Raw genomic sequence first — 12,200 nt, forward strand, 5'->3', positions numbered from 1 at the left:
AGAGAGAGAGTGCTTGTCAAGAGATCTGTCACCTTGAGCTCTGCTTGTCGTCTCTACCCCTCTGTGCCTTTAGAACAAGTCCAGCAAACAAGTAATAAAATAACACTGTTTCCAGCATGATTGACACAATTGTACCGCACTTCTATTCATTCAGCATGCCTAAGATTATACTACTCCAGCTGTAATCATCTGGCAGTCATTTCACCTGCATGTCAATTATTTACATACGGTTATTCTGAAGAACAGAAGCATCTAATTTCAAGGAAAGCACAAAACTTCAAACACAACCAAATAATTCAGAATCATAAAGCTTTAAGGACTGCCCTGTAAGGATACTATCAAAACCACACCATTACTCTGTCACTTTATCTTTCCCTTGATGGACTCTTTCCCTTGACTTACCTTGCCATCACATCTTACACTCTTAATTACTAACTGTAACTCTTTTTTTTTCTTGATGAAGTACCCTAGCATAAAAGACATCCTGATTCTTACCTTTGCTCTACACATTTCTAACAGAGGATATTAATTTACAAAGAAAGTACAGCAATGTTGGACCATAGGAATAACTTGATTATGAACATGAAAGTAATAATTGATAATACAGATTCACATCAAGTAGTCAGGTTTCTTGGACAAGTTTAGATACTGAAAGACTAACTGAGTCATGTTTTTGTAACTAAACAAATGCTACATAACACACCAGAGCAACAAAAGCAATTTTTGCCTTCCTCAAGAGACTAAAACAACTAGTCAGGACATGACTCAAATTCAATTATACTGTACCTCTTCCTCTCCAAGCTCGAGGCAGCTGCAGCATTCTGACACAAGGAGACAATATCTTTGTCTAGTTACCTCTGCATTTTATATCTACATGGTAACAGAATTCCTCAACAGATTAAACTTAACTTATGTTCCTCTAGCCACCACGTACAAGAGAGGGAAAGTCATGTTTGTTACACAGTACTCACTAGGCAGCAGAGTCATTAAGCTGGTATTCTCTAGATCTGTTGAAACAAGCTTGAACTCCACTGTCTTTCCACAGTCTCTTGATAACTCCAGCAAGTTCTGCAGTCATAAATCCTTCTTCTGCTGCTCCAGCTAACACAAATAGTTGACGAGCATCATCCTTTAGGATGTAAATAGAAAGTGAGGAAACAAATGTGAAATACAACAGAAGTATGCTCGCAATGGTTTATCACCTAAAGTTAAGAAGTACATTCAACAAATGAGTTATTTCCTTCATCAAATATACATGAATGTAACCACCCCAAAAACTGTGACATAAGATGATTGGTCTTATTGTTCTGCATAGGATATTAATTCCTACATTTTTCAACAACAGAAAAAGACAAGTTAACTAAATTTCTCATAAGCTCATAAAGGAACCTCTTTCTATCAGTTTATTATACAAACTGAGCTTCTATAAACAGGAGCAACATTTTGTGCTGAAGTCTAACCTTCATCTTATTTGCTTATCTTATGACAGAACTGAACAGAATGATTGCACTGTGTACTAGAATCTTCAGAAATGCAGATGCAGTTTGATCATTGTATAATACACATTAGTCACTTAAACTTTTAAAAGACAGCTTTTTGTGAAAGTGCCAAATGATCATCTCTTCCCAAATCATTCATCAGGTGTAAAATAACTATACCTTTTCTCAGAACTTTTCCAGATAAGGCAGGGTTACAAATACCCTTCACCTTAGTTATTCCACAGAAACCAAGTTCTCAGTAATGACTTTTTTCTTTAAGGAAAAGAAAAAAAAAAAGAGTAAATGCTGAACTTTAAGACTATATAATGATTCTCTTTGAAAGTGAGGCTAATGCAATGTACAGGATGTCAATCCACCCATCTCCTCCTAATACAACTTGAACAGCTAGCTAATTTCAATTTTGACAGTGGAAAGAAAGACTTGAAAATATTAGATTTGTATGGTATTGGAGAAAAAGAAAAGATAGCAGCTGGCAGGGGAGAAGATACTAACATTAGTACTGTCATGAGGGTAGTAGCTTGACCCTAGTTATCAGCTGTATGTGACCTACTACACCAGCCAGCAAATCAACATACTTGTGGCTTGTAACTACCCACAGCATGTACTGTTCTTTGTCCAATAATTAATAGAAAGGGAACGGACAACACTGGAAAGGAGAAAGGGGAAAAAGAAGGGTGTAGACACTCAGCTAGGAACTGAAAGTATTTCAAGAAAGAAGATAGAGAAGTAACATGCAAGATTATTCTCGCAGAACCATAAGTATAGGTACACAGATGAAAGTCTGAGGTAGGGGTGGGAATCAAGTTTTGTCACCTTTGCTGTGATGAAAGAAAATACTTCGAAGATAAGCACCAAAAGTAGTAATTGTTATAAAGAGATTATTTACTGTAGACTTAAGTAGTCAAAGATTTTACGACAGCTAATATGGAAATTGTTTGCAGATGGTCTCGACGGGATTGAATATTAGTGATGTTCACGGCTTAAAAACAAAAAGCTTGTAGTTTAGTGAACCCAAGAGACTTGAAGAAATTTATATGCATCTGCATGTACATACATGTATTTATACATATGAACAACAGGTAACTAATACACAGTTCAAAAGGTCTTTTGAAAGCTTGAGTAGCTACGAGAAGAGAAATGTAGCACTTGCTGAAAAAATGAACAGAATATTGATTACTGTACATGCAACAGGTCAAATAAATTATAAGCAATTAGTAAAAGTTGAATGGATTGCATTATTACATTAAAAAAGCAGTAAAGGTCAAAGCATAAGACAGTCAGATGCCACTGACAGGAGTTTGAACAATACGCCTGCAGAATGGAAACATGAATGACAATTCTGGTCTTGAATACTGTTTGTGGATGGAAAGGCCAGACAACTTTTGGCTCTTCCTTCAAGATCTACTTCTCCCATTACATCATGACACATGACAAGAACAGCTTGGAAAGTGCCAAGTCAATTTTGTCATTCATGATTAAAATGTCATTTTATATCTACCATGGTCTAACCTTCAAACACACAAAATTCATTCTGGCCAGTAATCTTCTAGTACTTTTTCTATTACCCAGTGAAACTACTGTCTGTCAAGAGAAACAGATTCAAGAACTGTTGCAAATAGGTCTAACCTCTACATGACCTCAGACTATTTCTTGGAGGAAGGGCAAGGCGGAGGAGTGTACATCAAGAGTCAGCAGGGAAAGAATCAATTTCAATTTTTAAAAGCCCATATATTAAAGCAGAAGGTGGTATCTGCTCCCCCCATATTTCCCTTTCTAAAGATGGAAAGTACTATGGAGACCACAAATGAGGCAATACAGAACAATCAAGTCTTTTTTTCACTAACTAGTGTTACATACTTCCCTTTAATAATGCTGGAATAGGACACTCTAGGACTTACCATTTTTATATCAGATTTCATAAATGAGACACTGTACAGATACTGATTTAGCCATGTCTCAGACTTCTTGCAGCAGATCTCATATCTAGAAAGTGGTTTGTTGTTTAAAACATATTCAGCACATTTCTCTCAAAACATATGCTTTCTACTTCAGTACTGAAGTGTCCTGGAGGACAAAGCACACCAGTCTGCAGACTGACCATTACTGGAGTAAAGTTGCCAGTAATTTGTGCTCATTGAATTCAACAGCTTTACAGAAGAGTATGTTCAACTTACTGATTTTCCATGAGTCTTTATGACAAAAAAAAGACCAGAGGATTTTCTGAACAAACTTACTCCATCTCAAGTAAAACCCTCACAAATTCCCATGAAGAAATATCAAGGAAAGGAGTCTGAATGGAGCTGTTGTCCTGATTTCCTGACTCAGGATTTGTGTACCCCAAGCTCTGGACATTTTTCCCCATTTCTGATTTTACAGTTGATTAAAAAGTCTAGTACTGATCTGCCATACCAACGTTGCTCTGGAAAAGAACTCAGAAGAATATTAAAATCTGTCTGAACGCAGAGGGATGGACAGTTATTTCAAGACCATCCTTAACAAATGTTTACCCTCATCAATTACCCACTCTGGATGAAAAACTCATCTGAGTTCAAATTGACATCATATATAAAAAAGCCCCCAAAACCATCTTGCTAGTCATTTATCTGCTCACTCCCAAATTACTTCCTCTCCATTTGCTTTCACTATGTACTTAGTAACATGAGTCTACCATATGCCTCTTTCTAACATTAACGGATTCCAGGAAAGACTACTGCACAAATACCAGACTAACATGCAGCAAGATACTGCTCCTCCCCTGGAAAACTTTGGTCTTGAGGCAAGACAACAGCAAACACGAGAACAGATGTAGAGAGGAATAACCAATGAAAATGAAGTAGATTCCACATACATACATAAAATAATGACTATCGAACAGCAAAAGGAAAATTGTCTAACAATTTACATGACTGCCAATCAGGAAATTTAGATTTCATTTACACCTTTACCATCCACTTCATGTAATCTTACGAACGTCTGTCTTCCCTGACATACATAATGCATCGCACATGGTCACTGACATACTCACTGATATTTATAAACGGCTTTTAAAGCAATCAAAAAAATCTGGAACACGAGAGCTTGTAAGGAAAGATGCATTTACATACCACTTTTTCAACACTCTCCTGGTCCTCCCTAACTGTAATTCAGCCTTAAAATGATGGAAAGAATAATTAAATTATGATAGAATATCCTTCTGGCTGCTTTACATATTTCTTTCAATAAGCAAACTGCAAAAATCTTCATCCTGTCTGCAAAACAGCCATAACGTGGCTAGTTCCTGCTTCAAAAACTGCATTGGTGAAAATTCCATATTCAGACATTGACATCTATGCAAAGGAAATTAGGCACACTATCCCAACTTAAGATTTCAACACTTCAGACTAATAACTTCAGCGATCAGTTTCAGTGATGCAGCACAGAGCAGACTGCTGTAACCAGAGGGCAAATAAAAACACCTAAGCTAAGTTAATGTTAAAGAGAGATTCAGAACGTCTATCCTCCTGACCACAGAAGCATGGTCATCACACAGAAGAGTGTAGGGTTAGGGCTGGAGAAAGGATAAGCAAAACAAATCAATTCTGCAGACCGGCTTCAATAGGTGGGATAGCAAACAGACCCATTACAGGCTGGACAATAGACGAAGTGAGATGGAAAAGGGGCAGAAGAGCTTAGCCCAGCAAAAACTCCTACTTCTTGGGAAAAACCTCAATCCTTGTGCCTGTCACTAGAAAAAAGTGGGTATCAGCAGCAGGGCCATGCTCATTCCTACTCTGCTTTGAGTAAAATAGACACATTCGCATCGGAAATCAGTATGAAAACAGGATTAGGCCCAGACGCTGGAAGTGTTTTAAGGCAGGCACCATTGTGCCTGTTTGTTAATTAAGAAGTGTAGGCAGCAGCCTACCTATTCAAACTGTGATTTTAAGGAGTGTGAAGATGTTCAACTTTAATTACAGAACAAAAGCACCACAAGTCCATAAAAATTAAGAGGAATGACTGCACAGCTCAATGTTTTTCAAAATCTCCTTAAGATCCAGATGTCTAAATTCTCCAAATTTAGATAAAATTTACCCCTAGTTGTCCTGTATTAATACTGCTTGCTCCTGTTTAAAACTTTCTAGAAGAAAGTCAGTTCATGTTTTGTTCTAGGTTACTTTGCCACATAAAGATGAGTGCCATTTAGTTGTCAAACCTTATATTCCAGAAATGAGATTTTTGCATAGGAAAAGATGCTACTGGCTTTTCTAGGAAATAATGGACAAAAATGGAAAATGAATGAAACTTCAGCTGTATGTTTGTGTGTAATTCAATACTCACAGCCCTGGTTGGATCACCAAAGTCTATCTTCAACCTCCCCATTGCTCTAATGATAGCAATAATGGACTGAATGGTGTTACTGTAGACAACAGCTTTGTATTGTTTACATTCTTCTTCTGAATAACCAGCTTCATGGATAATCCTACAGAAGGAAAAAAAAATAAGTTCTCTATTCAAAGAAACGATTATTTCTCTATCATACTATTTCACCATACTTACTTCATTTGTTTGACAATTGTGCTTTTCCCTGATTCACCAGCTCCTGAAAAATACACGTGTAGAAATTCATTAGAGTAGACTTTTATTCATCTTTAGAAGAATACATTTAAAGTTAGTTTCTACATGTCAAGTATTTAACCAACATAAGTCTTCAATAGCTCAAAGTATATCTATTAAAAATTACTTTTTACTAACAAAGAGGAAGTATCTCAAGCTGAAAGTGTTATTTTAATAAAAAGTCATTTTACTCTTGAAAAGTTTTTGGTTTCCTTTTCGTAAAAGTGAGTATAATCTTCAGTCTGCAGGTGTTTCTAATGTAAACAAATGATCAGTTGTCCAATCCTAAAGGGATCTCTAAAACTCAAGCCCTCTGTCTTTTTACCAACACTATGCCAGAGACCCCCTACATCCATTATTCACACTGTATTAATGGTACTCAGTGCTGCAGATGAGCATCTTGCAAACTCTTGAGGGTTCTAGGCCTTGTTACCATCATTTGGCCCTTGCAAGAATATATCAAAACAGCCAGACTACTTTTTGTGGAACAGATTATGTGAAGTTTGTCAGATTTGCTGATACCATTCTCAATGCTTAACAAATTCAAATAAAAATAGAAGTGTGCTATATGAAAATGCAAAGCTTACAAAAGCAAATGTTTGTCAGCAGATAAAAAAAAATGCACCATTTTTGCTGTCTCAACAACTTTAGCTCCATGCAACTCTCAGAACTATCATTTAATCCCTTTAGACACAGCACCCTCCTTGTCTGCCTTATTAGTATTGTGGCTTGTGCTGAATTCTCCCCCTTATATTCCTCCTCCTCAATATGGCTTTGTAGAAGTGCATATAATCATCACAAAGTCCGCAAGTGTTTCCAGTGCAAACAGATAATCAATTGTCCAATTCCAATACCGCCAAAGTGCTGGCCTACTGCTGAAAGGGATGAGCAACCAAGCAGTGAAGGAAATGGAAAAGGCTGAGGTGCTCAGCACCCTGTTAAGCCTTGGTCTTTACTGAAAAGGTCTGCTCTCAAGGCTCCCAAATTCCATAAAGCAAAATTGGGGGCATAGAAAGGGTAAAGGAAGACTGAGCTATAAACTACTTAAGTCAATCAGAAATAGGTTAGTCAATGAGACCAGAAAAGATGTAACAGGTGCTGAAGAATCTCAGCCATGCCTTTGTGATGCTTCTCTATAGCATCTTTAAAAGTCCTCATGATCAGGGAAGCCACTGGCAGCTGAAAAAAGGCAAATACTGTAACCACCTTCAAAAAAGGGCCAGAGGAGGAACTTAAGAACTACAAGCCAGTCCGCCTCACCTTGATCCTCAGGGTGATTATACAGCAAATACTACTGGAAGTTATTTCCAGGCACACGAAGGACAAGAAGGTGGCTGGGAATAGTTAGTAGAAACTTACCAAGAGCAAACCGTGCCCAACTAATCTGATTTCCTTATACAAGGAAACAGCTGGTTCTGCAGATGAAGTCATTGGCTCTACACAAGGCTCCTGATGCCATCTCCTAGAGCATCCTTGTACCAAACTGGGGAAATATCAAGTGGATTACAAGGTGACTGAAAATCTGGAGGGGCAGGTTTAAAAGGTAGTGGTCAATCATTCAAAACCTAACTGGAAGCCAGATAGAAGAGGCAATCTTCGGGGGCAGGTACTGGGCTAATACTGTTTAGCATCTTCATCAGTGACCTGAATAACAGGATGGAATGCACCCACATCAAATGGATGCAGATGACATCGATCTGGCAGGCCAGGAAGTGGTCAGAGTGTTGTAGAGCAGAGGTGCTCTCTCAGAGGGACATTGGGAAGCTAGAGGAATGCTCTGATGGGAACCTCATGACACTGAACAGACAAATGCAGAGTCCTGATCCTGCACAGAGTAACTGTACAACAATACATTCTTCGGACTAAACAGTTAGGGAACAGCCTTGGAGAAACTGAGATAACCTGCAGAAGCAAGCAGCCAACCACACACACAGCTGCACTGACAAAAGAGCAGACAGCAACTCAAGGGAAACCACTATTCCCTACTACTCAGCATTCACAAATATACTTCTGGAGCACTGTGTCTAGTTCTTCCCCCTTAAATAGTTAAGGGGTTGGAACACATAGCATACAAAGAGAAGCTATGGGGAACTGTGTTTTTTCATCCTAGAAAGATGACTAGGGGCAGTAGGAGGAGTGGGCTAGTTGTGGTCTTCTTCATAAAATCCATTTAGATACCTTAAGACAGAACCAGACTTCCCAGGAGTGCCCAAAGAGAGATGAGGAAAACAAGAAGCTGCAGCAGGGAAAATTCTGGAGAGATACAAGCAGAGGGGGGAAAAAAAAAAACACAACACACAACAAAAAACCCAAAACCACCACCACCACACTGTTTTAAGGGTAGTGGTTAAGCATTGGGACAGATTAGCTCAGAGGGAGTATAGAATCTCAACCTTAAAGTTCTTTAAGGCAAAACCGGACAAGGCCCTGAGCAGTCGCATCTAATTTTGACGCTATCCTTGCTTTAAGCCAAGGGTTCAAGCTGACACTTGCCAATAGGTGACACCCACACATTTCTTTCAAGTTAAACTTATTCTGTAAATTTTAACTAGTCTGCTATATAGTGATGCCTTCAGAATGTTCCTCCTGGCAGATTAAACCAAATATGCAGTTTCATCACAGTCTCAAGCCAGCTCAGGCCTGCTTGGCTGCCAAAAGTTGTCCCACCTCCTCCCCAACACTGTTACTGATGTAGCTGGATTTCCTTTCCTCCAACACACAGTGGAATGAGTGTTAGCGCCAACACAGTGTGCTGCAGAAGTACACAGCTACGGAATAAAGAGTAGGATTGCCAATTTCAATCTAAGATTGGCTTAATGCCATCTTTAGTTAACCTCCATGTTTATCAAAAATAAGCCTTATTTGCAGGTTTCTGCAGAGTAGCAATAGTTCTCAGACTCAGAGGTGCTACAGAAATTCAGTATCAGGATATAATATGAACAAAAAACTGTATTTAACACAAATGTAAGAGAACAAACACTGACCTCTACAAGCTGCTGATAAATACTACACGTTATGACAACAGAACAAATTCAGGAATAGTAGTTTTCTTGGAGTAGGCAAGGTCTATGCATATCTTCCAAGATTAAAAGGGCACCACAACATGAACACCTGCAGTATCCACCAACTAAGAGACCGAAAGCCTTTTAAAGTTACACTTTCAGAGACACCATTACCAAAGTCAATCATTACTGTGACACTTAAAATATTTATAATACAAATTAACACTTAATCTGTAAATACTTGATTATTCACTGAAGCACAAACATGAGACAAAAGCATCAGTCCATTAATCGTTTCATGAATAAAACTAATCTTTAGTTTCCTTTCTGTTAATAATTTAATTCAAACTATTTGAAAAGAGTATTTTTTCCTTTTTTACCACTATGAATTCAACAGCAATTTTGGAGACAATTGAATAAAGAAATATTATTACTGTTTTTCACTTACGTTAGCTTGTGGAATGTTCTTTCCCTTAAAAAATTACAACATTTGACTAACTGAGCAGGTGATTGCCAGGCCTGGTCACGTTATCGTAACTTCAACTGTTTTCCCATATTCTCTCTACTCAGTTTTTGTTGAACGAAATATGCATGTTTCTCTATGGTGTTCGTATTCAAGCATACCAAATATCTGTAATTCTCACAAAAGTTCTCTCAGTAACACCACCACAATCATATAAACCATATAAACAAAAAGTAACTGGTTACATAGCACCCAACACCTACAGTGAGCTCCTGGAACATGCGTTCTCTATTTTATCTACTGGAAAATGGAAGAACAGTATTTTTTTTTGCCTGCATCTTGGCTGATTATCAAGTACATAAGAAAATGACACCTTACTCACTATCCCATACTGAAAAGAGATTCATTATTTTGCTTTCCTAAATGAAGGATTCAGCCAGGTTTTCTGACAGATGCAGAGCTGCACTGATGCAAAATTCCCTCCTTTATCTCACTGTGAATAAGCTGTCCTCACCTAGAGCAAAACATGAACTCGCTTTTAGAAAGTCTTAAACAAGAGCGAGCAGTATTAAATATTTCATGAGAGTTGCACATAAAATGACGGATAGCTGTTCTTTCTCTCACAACCAAACCCCATCCAAATTTAGACAGACTTGACTGTATATTCCTCCATCATCTAGTAAAGGATGCTATTGATGGCCTCTGATGCTTGATTTCAGCTTCACTACTGCCAATAAATTTAGCATTGACAGCTTCCTACAAAGCATGCATTCCAGAATGATGAATTTCAAGAAGAATCGTTTTATGAACTCAAGCACAGAAACTGCTTTTTGTAAGTACTGAGATCTAAATAATAACACTCCTATCTTGCCAAACAGTTACTAATTGCTTACTGAAGAATCTACCCATATGCCATGATAAAAAGCATTCCAAATTGCTTAAAGTTCAGAGTATTCCTCTTCAGGGAAACCAGTTTTAAGTATAATAATACCTAATAGCATGAAGATACTCCTGGCAACACTAACAGAGGAATAACTTCAGACTAAATTTTGGGCAGAAAAGTAGTTAAGGGAGGACCTAGATAAAAATTGGAAGAGTGGAACAGAGCTAGTTTTGAAGCACCAGTTCAGTCTGACAAAGGAACAGAACCTACAAACAAGTAGAACAATCTTATATGTTGTGAGAAGAGTTCAAGTATGGACAAGAGAAAAATATAATTACGATAAAATTTTCAATAGACATTTCTCAACTTTTCCAACTGCACAGCAGGAGAATTGTATTAGATTAACTTAAACACAGAAACACATCTGAAATTTAAAATAAAAATACACTGACTCATAAATTTTTGGATTCACCTGCCGTAAAGTCCTCTCCCCACAACTGTCCTACCTGTCTTCTGCCAGATGCCAGCACTTTGTAGGAGAAGGCACAAAACAAATGATACCTGTTCCTCACTTGCCACTAATCACAGCACAAGTTAAACGACCAGTGATTTCTGCTGTTTCTACTATGGACTCACTAGTCTTTTACAAAAGGGCAGGACAGATAGATAGCTTGGAAATATAATCACTTAAATTTATTGCCCCATGACACATTACCAGATATTGCTACTACATTCAGAACATATCTATGTTACTACAAGAAGCCCACAAGCAGGGAAAACTTGTTGCTACACTTCCACCACACAGGTGGACCACTAAATGAAACATTCTCAGACATCAGCATCCACACAGCTATACCCGCTACCGCAAAATTCATTTTTTGTCATATTCTTCCCCTCCAACACCTTCACTCCCTCCTTGTTTTTTTAAAGCCACACACACAGACAAGAATTATGTTTCTGTGGTTGCTGCAGTTCCATAACTACTGAAGTTTGAACACATCAGGAAACTCTGAATGAATTAAGAAGTTGTGTGAGTAATACCTCGAAGAAAATATTTCTGTAACTTAACTACGTAGTAACAAGTGCGAGTCCCAGATTACATCATCACTGGCTGAAAGCACAGAAGTGACAGATTCTAAAATTACAACACTGACTCAGATAAAAGATCTGAGATAATTCTACGTTAACAGTAGCTGCATGCTGCTTATTTCTAGCTTAGAAGCAATTCTGCAATACACTGTCACTTTTGGAAAGTCCCTAACAAAACCAAAAACCAATTATTTCTTTCCTAGGTTTTCAACACTGCTCTAAGTACACCTTTGAAATCAACAGTACACAATAAAATATAGTCAATATATTATGTCCTAAGCACCATTTTAAGAAATTGTTTATATAAAACGTTACCTCAAAATGCAATTACAGAGTAACCGAAGTTACAATGTCCTGTGTATTTATCCAGATCTAGACCTCCAACGAACTTAAAGTAAATTGCTTTAATTTTCCTAGATACCTAGACTACTATTGCAAATACATAGGTAAGTGATAAAAAAATTAAAAGTTTAGTATTGAAATAACAAAGGAAAAGTGTTCATTTATATTCTGTATAACCTGTGGAACTCAATGAAGTCTTAAGAATAATGGTTACGATGAAGCAAGCAGAATGCATGGTCCATTTTGCAAACTTTAAGATAACTATTTACATCTTTAGCTAGAAATTCAATTCATACTTCCATGTCAAAATTTCAAATAATGTTTAATAT

The 12,200-nt window shown here is 37.6% G+C and overlaps 1 protein-coding gene across 4 annotated transcripts in view; it reads right to left on the bottom strand.

Annotated features, from left to right (window-relative positions):
• GNAI1 (G protein subunit alpha i1) overlaps positions 1 to 12,200 on the bottom strand; it is a 36,321-nt gene that overhangs the window by 11,323 nt on the left and 12,798 nt on the right. For all 4 annotated transcript variants that reach the window (XM_064505098.1, XM_026095029.2, XM_026095030.2 and 1 more), the window contains 3 exons: positions 6,036 to 6,078; positions 5,817 to 5,958; positions 972 to 1,129 (listed from right to left, as the gene is read on the bottom strand). In XM_064505098.1, the coding sequence (XP_064361168.1) occupies positions 972 to 1,129; positions 5,817 to 5,958; positions 6,036 to 6,078 (343 nt within the window). The remainder of the gene's footprint in view (positions 1 to 971; positions 1,130 to 5,816; positions 5,959 to 6,035; positions 6,079 to 12,200) is intronic.

This window comes from Dromaius novaehollandiae, chromosome 1, assembly GCF_036370855.1.
Source record: "Dromaius novaehollandiae isolate bDroNov1 chromosome 1, bDroNov1.hap1, whole genome shotgun sequence".
NCBI lineage: Eukaryota > Metazoa > Chordata > Aves > Casuariiformes > Dromaiidae > Dromaius > Dromaius novaehollandiae.